Source organism: Lonchura striata, chromosome 5 (genome assembly GCF_046129695.1).
Source record: "Lonchura striata isolate bLonStr1 chromosome 5, bLonStr1.mat, whole genome shotgun sequence".
In the NCBI taxonomy this organism is placed as follows: domain Eukaryota; kingdom Metazoa; phylum Chordata; class Aves; order Passeriformes; family Estrildidae; genus Lonchura; species Lonchura striata.
This window is the reverse complement of record NC_134607.1, coordinates 73,077,347-73,089,551: the sequence shown is the minus strand read 5'-3', so window position 1 is coordinate 73,089,551 and position 12,205 is coordinate 73,077,347. Positions and strand designations below refer to the sequence as shown.

Genomic DNA, 12,205 nt, shown 5'->3' with positions numbered 1-12,205 from the left:
CTTCCCAGCTCCCTCAGCCCCTCCTGGGCTCCATTCCCTTCCCAGCTCCGTTCCCTGGACACTCCAGCCCCTCTCTCCACGCAGTCCCAGACGTGCCCCAAGCCATGACCACATCGATCCCAAAATAACCGCAGGGCTCCACGTCCGGAGTGAGGGCCCAGCTATAAATACACCTCGTCTGGTGAGCGAGGCTCCCTGCACAAGGTGTGATGCCATCGGCAGGGAATGTCTCCTGGGACCAAATCCGGGTTTACGGGCTCCCGGAGCGTCAGGCTCTATTTGGCCCGCGCTGCCTCTGCTCCGTGACGCGTCAGGAGCTGAGGTCCCGCGGCCAGGCCGCCAGCTCCGCGGAGTCACCGCGGGGAACACAGCGCTTCCCGCGCCATGATTCATCCCGTCCTGCAGAAGTGCCTAAATTAGGCAGCGGGAGCATCCCGGGGCTGCGGCTCCCCGCTCCCAGGGAGCCGAGCCGGGCAGAGGCTCCGGCAGATATTTACAGTCAGTGAGATAATTCCCACCCTCGGCCTCGCCGGGAGCGCTGCCAGCACTGACACTCGGACACGGCCCCACGGTGAAGTCACGGGCTGAAAAAGCGCAGCCCAGAATTCCTTGGAAAACCTCCCACTGTGTTTTTCCCCTCGTTAAATCTCTCAGTGCTGGAATTGCACAGTGTTGAGGGAAAAATGATCCCAGATATGGGGAACAGACACTGAAAGCATGAGATTTTCTATCTTATTAATAAAATACATCTCAGGGGTTGAGATGGTTTTTTGAACAAAGGATGGCTCAGGAAGGTTGAAATGTTAAAATTTTCATTAAAATGTAAGTTAAGGGGATTTAGATGGGTTTTTAATTTTTTTTTTTAATTGTTTGAGGTTAATTTTGGGGTTTTTTTAAAACACATTTTGTGGGCATCGGGAGGCTGTGGGGTGGACACTCGTGCCCAATCCCAGGGACACGGAGCAGCTCCCAGAGTCCTGGCCATGGCCCAACAATGCCACCAAAACCAGGAGGGCTGAGTGGAATCTGAGGCTCTCTCTGTGCTCTCCATCAGCCTTTTCCCATGGCAGGGGACGATCCACCTCTTCCCCCACAGCCTGGCCTGACCGTTCCTAGGGAAGCAAATCCCATTTGACCCTCCCACCTTTTGGCTCCACAGCTGCCTTTTCTCATGTCAGCTGAGCCTGGAGCTCTCTGCTGCTCTGGGAGTGATTTATTGCGTTTCCTTATGGAAGTGCTAGTGGAAATCCCTTTTCCTCCCCTTCCGGAGGAGCTGAAGGACCTCCGAGCTCCAAGGCCCTCACAAATCCCTTTTTTTCACACCTCGCACCATTCCCATTGTTTCTTTTTTTCAGTTCTTCCAGCTCAGTCTTTTAAAGCCATTGACCTGTTGCAGCTGGATCCCCTTCTCTCCCTCTATTTAGCATGAGGCAAAAGTCACTCCCAATTCCTGTTTTCCTGTCTTGACCTCCCCAGTCCCTCAGTCCGGCTGGTTTTGCCCAAACTGTGGACATTTAGGGGTTTCTCTGCTCAGACAGCACTGGCAGACATTTCCCTTCCCCAGTAATCTTGTCCCACTCCCAACTGTGAGAACAGATCCTAAATTGGGTAAAAATTCTGATTTTAACACACTTCCCAGCTGGATATTTATTAATGGGACCTTCAGACACTTCCAAATCCCAGAATTTAGGAATGCCTGTTATTCATTAACCAGCTTTTTGGCTGCAGCCACGTTTGCCCCATTGTCACACACCCAGCCAGCAAAGCTCCAGGGAGGATGGCCTCGGTATTTGGGCAAAGGAGAGGGAATTTTACTGGTCTGTCTATTATCAATCCCCTCCACCCACCACAGCCACCATGGGCCCTGGGCAAAGACACCAGGCTGGCTTCACCTCTGTGAATTCCCCATGAAAGCCCTGGGGGAAGAGACAAAACACAGAGGATATGACAACAGCTCCTGGAGGTCCTGGAGCGTCTGTGAGGAGAGGACGGGAAACTTGTGCTTGAAATGTGGGAAAAATAGGATATATGGAAATGTTTTAGCAATCTGGGAGGGTTTGCATGAGGGTGTGCGTAGTCTAGGTCCAGCACATGGACCTGCAGTGGGAGAATTTGTATGGAACAGACAGAGAACCAGGGATGGAGAAGCTGGAATGCTGAACCTCCATCAAGGAGGCTGCCTGGGAGGTGTATCCCAAAGGTAAGGGCTGACTCAAGCTCTGCTTCAGTTTCCTTCAGCCCATGGGAAGGAAGGTGGTGTCAGAACCAAACCACTGAGCCCTTCCCAGCTTCTTCCAATAGCTCATTCCCCATCCATCCATCCATCCATCCATCCATCCATCCATCCATCCATCATCCATCCATCATCCATCATCCATCATCCATCATCCATCATCCATCCATCATCCATCATCCATCATCCATCATCCATCCATCCATCATCCATCCATCCATCCATCCATCCATCCATCCATCCATCCATCCATCATCCATCATCCATCATCCATCATCCATCCATCCATCTATCATCCATCCATCATCCATCATCCATCCATCATCCATCCATCCATCCATCATCCATCCATCCATCCATCCATCCATCCATCCATCCATCCATCCATCCATCTATCATCCATCCATCCTAATGCTCTTGTGCCTGGTGTGACCCTCTGTGGGACCCGCTGCAGGCACAGGACATTCCCTCACAGCTTCAGCCCCACACTCCAGAGCAGAGCCCCACGGTGGGCTGGGCCCCATCCCAAAGACCCCTGACCAGAGCTGGCCCCATCCCATAGCGCCAGACCAGAGCTGGGCCCACACAGTGTTGCCCAGGCCCTGTCCCTGGTCCCTGTCCCTGGGCACTGTCCCTGGGGCCTGTCCCCAGGCAGTGTCCCCTGCCCTGTCCCCAAGCCCTGACCCTGATCCCTGTCCCTGGTCACTGTCCCCAAGCCCTGTCACCAGGCACTGTCCCCCAGGCACTGTCCCCGGGCACTGTCCCCAGGCACTGTCCCCAAGCCCTGTCCCCAGGCAGTGTCCCCTGCCCTGTCCCCAAGCCCTGACCCCGGTGCCTGTCCTCGGTGCCTGTCCCCTGCCCTGTCCCCAGGCACTGTCCCCAAGCCCTGTAACCAGGCTCTGTCCCCAGGCTCTGTCCCCAGGCAGTGTCCCCTGCCCTGTCCCCGGCTGGCACCGCGTCCCTTCGGGCCGGGCAGTGGCTCTGATCGCCCCGGGCTGCCCCGGCGGGGCCGGGCCCGGGCACAGCCCAGGGGCCGCAGCCCGGGGAGCGGGGGCGGCCGGGCTCGGCGCTGCGGGCGGCTCCGCGGGGCTCCGAGGGCGGCGTGCGGCGGGACCGGAGCGCCGGGGAGGGCCGGGGCACTCAGCAGCGAGGCGGCCGTGGGAGGGCGGTGGGCCGAGGAATGCCCCGGCTAATCCTCCGCCCGCCGCCGGCTATTTAGGGAAGAACGGAGGCGCTCGCTGCTGGCCCCGCTCCCGGCTGGATCCCGGCCCGCGCCCCCTGCTCCGCTCCGGGCCGGGCTGCCCGGGGCACCGGGCACCGCGGAGCCCGGACGGGCGGATGGCCCCGCTCGGGGCTCGGAGCCGTGATCTCAGGGAGCAGCAATGCGGGGCAGCTGCCGGCCCAGAAACGTCCTTGTCCCGGCACGGCGCTGGCCCCGCGGGTCACCCAGCCTTGTCCTGCCCGCCCCGGGACACCGCCCGTCCCCCGCCACGCTCCGGGAGCCCCGGCTGCGGCTCCGCCGCCTCGGGAGCTGCCGGGATCCCGCGGCGGGACGGGGCTGCGGGCAGGCAGCGGCGCCCAGCTCCGGGGCTTTCTCCGCCCTCCTCTGCCGCTGCAGGATGACGGATGGAGGTCAAAGATGACACCATCAGCCTCTCCTCATCCCGGGCGCTGAATTTTCCCAGCTCTCTCCATTTACTGGGCCTTTGATTGGGAGAGCTTGAGCCAAAAAGGAGAAAATACCGGGGAATTCCTGGGTCCGGGGCAGCCAAATTTGATTAAAACCACTTCAGACATTAAAATGATTCGCCAACTAAATCAATGCAATGAGAACCTCCCCATCAATTCTGCCCTTCCCTCCTCGGTTTGTTTCGTCAGGGAAAGGTCACAGGAGCAGTGGTCAAGCCAGGCCTGCAGCCCGGCTAGGGTGGAAGTTCCCAGGGACAATCGTGTGTCCCCGGTGTCCTGAGGAGCTCCAGACCCTGCGTGTGGCTGTCCTGGCACGGTGCCTTTGCTGCAGGACGTCCTGGATTCGGTCCCTGCCCGGCTCCTGTTTGTGCCCACGTGCGGCCCTGCCTGTCCCAGAGAGCCCGGCCGCCTCCCATGCCCGGCAGCTCTCAGGGCCCCTTCCTGCTGCCCTTGGTCACCCGAGCCCGGGGAGCTCCTCAGGGCTGGCTCCCAGCTCCCGGCCCCTTGCAGCGCCCAGGGAAGGGAACATCCCGTCACGGCTCCGTGAACTCAGCACCCCCCAAATAGCCCGGCCAGCCTGGCCCCCAGCAGGAGCGCTCCGGCCCCGGCGCGGGCCCGCGGATGATCTTACAGCCTGGGAAGCTCCAAACATGCTGCTCCTGCCCATAAAAAGCAAAGGGCTTTGGGCATGGAATCATCGGGAACACGGGGATTGCGCCAGCCGGGGGAGACGCTCCCAGGAGACAGCATTGTTGGAACAGTGAAAGGGCAGAGGGAGCTGAGGCTGGGGGCAGGGGGAGCCCCAAAACACAGCTCAGTCCCGCCCCTGACCCCTCCAAGTGTTTGTGAAACGCACCCAGAGCTCTGCTGCCGCCATTCGGCTCCTTGGCCGCCTCATCCCGACGGAAATACGCGACCCAAACTGTGCGCCAGAACCGGTTCTTCGGAACCCAGAGGTGGTTACTCTGTTATATTGTGATCCCAGTCTGGCCCATACCACCGGCTCTGGAGACCATCCCAGAGAGCTGGAAGCTGGCAGAAGCCGTCCCCTCCCAGCAGTGCTTGAGGCTCAGGCCCTGGGCACCACCCCAGCCGTGGAGCCCATCTGGTGGCAAGAGACTGCACAGGGAAGTCCTGGTCAGTGAGAAGCCCAGTTTCCGCCGGCAGGAAGAGGAAAAACACCTCACTGAAGCAATGCTACAATGGATAAAATTGGAATTTAATTAAGTTAAGGATATATTTGCAGAACTAGAAGATCCAAACTGCCCTCCCAGCACACCATGAGCTGCCCCCTGCCTGGACACACGTGGAGACAACGGTGTCTCCTGGGCCGCAGCTGGTCCTGCTCTTCTGCAATTCCCAGGAATTCTTTTTCCTTATCTTATCTGGCCACCCACGGCTGTCCTCATCCGCCACCATCGCCAGGGCCAGCCCGCAGGTCCGGGCGCAGGCGGACCTCCACCAGCCGGACGGCGCGGAGCAGCACGGCCAGCTGGGAGCACACCCGGGCCACCACGTCCAGCACAGGATCCGTCAGGTCCCGGACACCACCCAGCACCTTCAGCAGGAAGAGCAGGAGTGGCTGCAGCAGGCTGTGAAACGCCGCCGCCAGGAAGGGCTTCAGCACGTGGTCGCCGATGGCTGTCAGGACACCAACCACCAGCGCCTGGATTTGGGGTGAAATCCTGTGTTTGAGGGATACTTGCCAGCAAGAGTCACCAAACATGGGCTGAGACACAAAAATTCCACTATGGGAGAGGAAACATGCAACAGTGGGAAATGGAGGTTCCTCCTCCCAGTACTGAGGGACTTTGCCATCCTCAGCAGCTGCTCCAGCCGTAGCTCTGCAGGGCGGCTCACCTGGACCACGGCCTCGCCAAGGAAGCGGATCAGCTCCACCAGGAACAGGCTGAACACGCTGACCAGGCACCGCGGGATGGCAAAGAATTCCCGCAGCTTCCGCTGGATCGTCCACTCGGAGCTGCCGTGGAGAACAGGGAGGGTCAGAGCTGGGGAGCTGCGGGGATGGACCTCCATCCCAGAACAGATCCAGCATCCCAGGCAGCTCCTTGGCAGCACGTCCCAGCTCCACAGCCACCAGATCAGGGAGGAGAGAGCACTGGAGCCTGGAGCTGCGTTCCCACAGGCTCTCCCTGTATGGCCCAAACCCGCCTGAAGTAGCCCCAAAAGCCAGTCCATGGGGATGGCACCCAGAGCAGCGACTGGCCGGGGAAGCAGCAGCCCAGCTCCAGGGAATCCCATCCAACAGCACCCGGAGCAGCTCCGCGTGGGCAGTTCCGAGGCTCCCTCTCATGGCCACTGCCACGAGATGATCCGGAGATTTATTCCGGTTTCTCTTTCCAGAAAAATACAGAGTGCAGAGGGTGAATTGTGCCAGGCTGGGAGGAAACCCCAACCCAGCGGAGCAGCAGCGTGTCGGGAATGCGACGGCAGCAACATCGGTTTGGGGTGGAAGGAGCCACTGCAGGATGGCCCAAACCCTGAGGTTTTCCCCCATTTTGTCCCCGTTTCCCAGAATCCCAGCCGAGATGCTCGATGCTGCCACTCACACCCCCAGGATCCCACTCTGCAGAAACCCCCAATGAGGCCTGAGCAGACACCAGGGTGGATCCTGGGGGAAATATCCCTTTAGCACCCCATAACTGGTGGCTTTGCTGCCTCTCCCCATCTGGGATGAGGCCCTGGCCTGCGGCCAGGCTCACACAGGCTGCAGCTGTCCCTTGGGATCACCTGGGATCCCGGGAAGAGCAGGGACAGGCGAGAACGGGCACTGCGGTGGGACAAGCTGCAGAGCTGTCGGTGATCCAGCCGGGAATCCCCCGGCTCCTCTGCCCCGGGGACCCACGGGCTCCGCTCCTACCCCTGCTCACGGGACCTGAGCCTCTTTCCCTGGGAATCCACCGGGATCTGCTCTCCTCTTCCCCCGGGATCCACGGGGCTCTGCTCCCGCACCACCCGCCTGGATCCAGTGGGATCTGCTCCTCTCGAGAAAGCCCCGCTCCCGTTCCCAGCGGTCGCACCGAGATCGGGGCGAAAAATAACATTAAACCCCCGAGATCCGCAAGCTAAACCGGGCGAGACCGGCCCAGGCTCGTCGGGGCCCCCGAGTCCCCTCCGTCCCCCCGGGGCCATCCCGACAGCGGCACCGCCGGGGACACATCCGCACCCCGCCCCGCGGGGCAGCGCTCCAGGGTCCCGTCCCCGGCGGGTCCCGGGGCAGGGGGAGTCCCGGTACCTCCTTCGGTTCTTCCTCCCGGGGCGGGGCGGGGGCACCGGCGGCACCGGGGGGGCGCGGGGGGCACCGGGGGAACCCGGCGTGCGGCGGGGCGCGCCCGGCGCCATGCGAGCAGCCCCGCCCCAGAACAGCCCCGGCCCCCGGGACCGGCACCGCCCCCCAGGACCGGCACCGGCACCGCCCCCCGGGACAGACACCGCCCCCCGGGACCGGGACCGGCACCGGCACCGCCCACGGGACAGGCACCGCCCCCCGGGACCGGGACCGGCACCGCCCACGGGACAGACACCGCCCCCCGGGACCGGGACCGGCACCGGCACCGGCACCGCCCACGGGACAGGCACCGCCCCCCGGGACCGGGACCGGCACCGCCCACGGGCCCGGCCCCGCTGAGTTCCCGCCCTGGCCACGCCCCTCTAAGCCACGCCCCCTCGTTTGACAGACATCTGGTTCAGGGGCGGGGCCCCCACTGATGAATGACAGCGGGTGTAGCCAATCAAAGCCCGCGAGCGCGCCCGGGTGTTCTCGCCCACCGCGGAGATCCCCGCGCGTCACGTGGAGAGGGAAATAGGCACTGTGCATGCAAATATATGCAAAGCATATGTTAATGAGGGTTTTGCCAGCAGTGCGGGCTGACAGCCGGGGAGATGGGGCAAGACCCGGGAGGGGACACGAGGGTGGGGACAGGGGGAGGACACGGGGGACAAGGAGGGGGAAAGTGGGGGTGACAACGGGGGCCACACGTGGGGGGAGCCCGGAGGAACACGAGAGGGGCGACACGGGGCGGGGGGTCCTGTGGGGACACGGGGAGCCCCGGTCCACGCCCCACGTCCCGGGGCGGTCCCGGCCGGTCTCGCCCCACGCCCACGCCCTGCCCCGCGTGCGGAAGCTCCGGGCGGCGGCCCCGGCGCCGGCCCCGAGCGCAGGTGAGACCCGGGGCCGCTCCCGATGGGCGCGGGGGGTCCCCGTGGGGAGGGGGTGCAGTGGCGGGGAGATGCTGCGATGGCTGGGAAGAGCCGCGGGGACACGCGGGGACAGTGCCCCGTCCGTGATGGGGACGGCAGCCCCGGACACGCCGTGCCCAGGCGCGGTGGCCGCGGCCGGGCCTGTCCGTGGGACACGCGTGGGCGCTGCCCCGCGAGGGGGGACAGGCGGGGACCCCCGGCTCGAGGGGAGCGGGCGGGATCGCCCCTCGCGGGGCTTCCGTGACTGCGCAAGGACCGCGGCCGGGACTTCGCGTGTCCCCCCGTCCCGCGTGTGCCACCCCCTGTCTCTGCGTCCCCTTCCCATCCCACGTCCCCCGTCTCCTCGTGTCACCCCTGTGTCCCTCCTCCCTTCTCCATATCCCCTGTCTCCCGTACGTTTCCCATGTCCCTCCACGTCCTCGTGTCCTCAGTGTCCCCCCGTGTCGCTACATGTGTCCCCCATCCCTCGTGCTCCCTGTCCCGTACACTCCCTTTATCCGCTCCGTGTCCCCGTGTCTCCCATCCCGTGTCCTCCCCTTGTCCCTCGTGTCCCCTGTCCCGTGTCCCCCCGTCCCCCTCATGTCGCACATTCCCTGTGTCCCTCTCTCCCCTCTGTCCCTCCTGTCCCGCTCCTTCTCAGCTCCTCTTTTCTCTCCCTGAAGCCACCGCAGCTTCTGCTTTCGGGGCGTGGGTGACGCCCCCGGACACCCACGGGGGGACAGAGCTCGGGGGGGCCTCACGCACCCTCCCGGCCCCGAAAGCGGAACCGGGGCTGCCCCAGAGGGGCCGTGCGGGCCCCGGTTCCGCTTTCGGGAGCGGGGCGGCCCGCGGGGTCACGCCGTGCCCGCCGGTGTCCCCAGGCCATGGAGCCCCCCCGCCGGGTGCGCCTCAAGCCCTGGCTGGTGGCCCAGGTGAGCAGCCGGCGCTTCCCGGGGCTGCACTGGCTCGACCCCGAGCGCCGCCGCTTCGTCATCCCCTGGGGACACGCCACCAGGAACCCCCCGGGGCCCCAGGACCACGACACCATCTTCAAGGTGACACCGGGGACATGGGCGGGGGTGACAGTGGGACGTGGGATGTGTCAGGGGTGACAAGGGGGACACGGTGTGGGGACAGTAGGGGTACAGGAGAAGTGTAACGGGGGTGACAGGGCGGTGGGGTGACAGTGGGGACATGGGATGGGTGACAGTGGGGATATGGGGGACAGTGGGGATATGGGTGACAGTGGGGATATGGAGGACAAGGGACGGGTGACAGGGAGGTGGGGTGACAGTGGGGATATGGGATGGGTGACAGTGGGGATGTGGGGGACAAGGGACAGGGGTGACAGGGTGATGGGGTGGCAGTGGGGACATGGGATGGGTGACAGTGGGGATATGGGATGGGTGACAGTGAGGATGTGGGGGACAAGGGACAGGGGTGACAGGGTGATAGGTGATGAGGGACACAGGAGGGGGTGACAGGGATGATGGCATAACACGGTGTGCGGGGTGGCAAGGGGGACCTGGCAGGTGGGGAGGATGGGATGGCAGGACACGGGTGGGGGGCGCTGACCGCCCCACAGGCATGGGCGCAGGAGACGGGCCGGTTCCGGGCCGGGGATCCCCCGGACCCGCCGCGCTGGAAGGCCACGCTGCGCTGCGCCCTCAACAAGAGCCGCGAGTTCCGGCTGCTGCTGGACGGGCCCCGCAGCTCCCCGGCCCAGCCCTTCCGCGTGTACGAGCTCTGCGAGGAGACCCCCGGGGGCGCAGGTACGGGCGGCTCTGGGGAGCCCTCCGAGCAGCCCCCGAAGTCCCAGCACCCCACAAAGACCTGACATCCCACAAGGGACCCCCCCGTGAAGCCTCAGTGCCCCATGAGTCCCCTGAACCCTTCAATATCCCCCCCAGCACCCCCCAGTTCCCTCTGTGTTTCCCAGCCACTCTCTCCCTTGCAGACGGGGGGGACGAGGATAACTATGGCTGCAGTGGGGAGGAAGACGTCAGCCAGGTATCTGGGGGGCTCGCAACACAGGGTGGGGGGATCCCCAAACCAGGGGCACCTCAGAGGGCCAGGGGTGCCCCTGTAACGCCCACTCTGCCCTGCAGCTCCACAAGATGACATCCCTGAGCATCGATGGTGAGTGGGGGGCTCAGGGCGGGTCGGGGTGTCAGGGGGGCTGGGGTGCACCCTCTGACCCCCCCTCTGACGCCCTCTCTGCTCCAGACAAGAAGCACGAGCAGGACCTGCTGCCCCCCTACCCCTGGCCCAAGGAGAAGGCTCCCCCCTTTGCCAACCACTGCCCCCCGGGGGGGCCCTTCGGGCCTCCCCCCCCGGCACTGCTCCAGGGGGAGGCAGAGGGCACCCACGGGGCCCCTGAGCTGCTCCCCGGGGCCCTGGCCGAGATGGGGCCCCCCCTAGGCCCCCCGGGGCCCTCGTCCGCCTGCCCGGTGGCACCGACAGAGCACCTGATCCCCGACCTGCTGGTCAGCCCGCACATGCTGCCACGTGAGCAAGGCGGGGGGCATGGGCGCTGGGTGGGGGTCTCATGGGTGCGGCGAGGCCAGGTGGTGGCTAGGAGGCTTGGGGTGGCCACGGGGTGGTGGGACAGAGGTGACGATGGGTGTGGGGTGGCCATGGGACGGATGGGAGCAGCCACTGGGTCACTGGGTGAGGGGTGGCCATGGGGTGGCCGGATTGGGGTGGCCGTGGGCACGGAGCGGCTGTGGGATGGATGAGGGTGGCTGGCTGGAGCGGCCCTGGGGGCTCCCTGGCCCCACTGACCCCGTGGCCCCCCGACAGTGACTGACCTGGAGCTGAAGTTCCAGTACCGGGGCCACCAGGTGAGCGCCCTGACCGTCAGCAACCCCCACGGCTGCCGGCTGTTCCACAGCAGCCTGGAGCCCACGCGGGAGCAGGAGGAGCTCTTCGGGCCCCTGACGCTGGAGCAGGTGCCCTTCCCTGCTCCTGACATCATCCCCAACGAGAAGCAGCGCTTCTACACCCACCAGCTGCTGGACGTGCTGGACCGAGGGCTCATCCTGGAGCTCCAGGGCCAGGACCTCTTCGCCGTCCGGCTCTGCCAGTGCAAAGTCTTCTGGACAGGGCCCTGTGCCGCTCCCCGGCCCGGCCCCAACCCCATCCAGAGGGAGAGAAGGACCAAGCTCTTCAGCCTCGAGGGCTTCCTCAACGGTCAGAGGGGAAGGGGGGTGGCCCTATGTCCCTTGAGGGCAGTGGGTTGGGATGGAGAGGTCAGCCAGGGTGGGACACACCAGGCACGTGGGCACCTGGTGACATGAGGGGACAAAGGTGTGACGGGGACACCAGGTAGGATGGGGAAACACCAGGTGGCACACGGGAACCTGGTGGAACAGGGGGACAGAGCTGGGATGGGGTCACCAGCTGGTTCTCGGGGGTGCCCTCCGTGGGGCGGTGGTGGCCCAGGCAGGCACAAGGCCCCGTCCTGTCCCTCACTCGGCATCGGCCCCGCAGGCCTGATCCAGTTCCAGAAGGGGCAGACCCCCACGCCGCCCCCGTTCGAGATCTTCCTCTGCTTCGGCGAGGAGTGGCCGGACCAGAAGCCCAAGGAGAAGAAGCTGATCACGGTGCAGGTGAGGGCCGCGACCCGCGGCTGTCGCGGGGCCCCGGGCGGGCTCCGTGCCCCGGTGACACCCCGGGCGGGGTCCCTGCCCCGGTGACGCCCCGGGCGGGGTCCCTGCCCCGGTGACGCCCCGAGGGGTCCCTTCCCCGGTGACGCCCCGAGGGGGCCGTGCCCCGGTGATGCCCCGGGCGGGAGCCCTGCCCCGGTGACGCCCCGCGGCTCCCGCAGGTGGTGCCGGTGGCGGCGCGGCTGCTGCTGGAGATGTTCTCCGGGGAGCTCTCCTGGTCGGCCGACAGCATCCCGCTGCAGATCTCGCACCCCGACCTCAAGGACAGGATGGTGGAGCAGTTCAAGGAGCTGCACCAGCTCTGGCAGAGCCACCAGCGGCTGCCGCCGGCGCAGCCCCCGCCCGGCCCCTCCGCGGGGCCCTGGGCGCTGCCCCCCGGACCCCTGCCCCGCTGACGGCGCCGCGGGCACAGCCG

At 65.1% G+C, this 12,205-nt stretch overlaps 1 protein-coding gene and 1 long non-coding RNA gene across 2 annotated transcripts; one reads left to right on the top strand and one right to left on the bottom strand.

Moving 5' to 3' along the window:
• Window positions 1-5,120: 5,120 nt before the first annotated feature.
• Window positions 5,121-7,231, bottom strand: LOC110479585 (uncharacterized). Its single transcript, XR_002466945.3, has 3 exons — window positions 7,179-7,231; window positions 5,783-5,903; window positions 5,121-5,588 (listed from the first exon to the last, which is right to left on the bottom strand). It is a non-coding gene; the product is annotated as an uncharacterized LOC110479585 (long non-coding RNA).
• An 829-nt stretch (window positions 7,232-8,060) lies between these two features.
• IRF5 (interferon regulatory factor 5) lies at window positions 8,061-12,185 on the top strand. Its single transcript, XM_021546964.2, has 9 exons — window positions 8,061-8,104; window positions 9,004-9,177; window positions 9,708-9,894; window positions 10,080-10,132; window positions 10,231-10,261; window positions 10,349-10,630; window positions 10,925-11,314; window positions 11,615-11,733; window positions 11,952-12,185. The coding sequence occupies exons 2-9, from the start codon at window positions 9,007-9,009 to the stop codon at window positions 12,183-12,185; spliced, it is 1,467 nt and encodes a 488-aa protein (XP_021402639.2). The 5' UTR covers window positions 8,061-8,104; window positions 9,004-9,006.
• The last annotated feature ends 20 nt before the right edge of the window (window positions 12,186-12,205 follow it).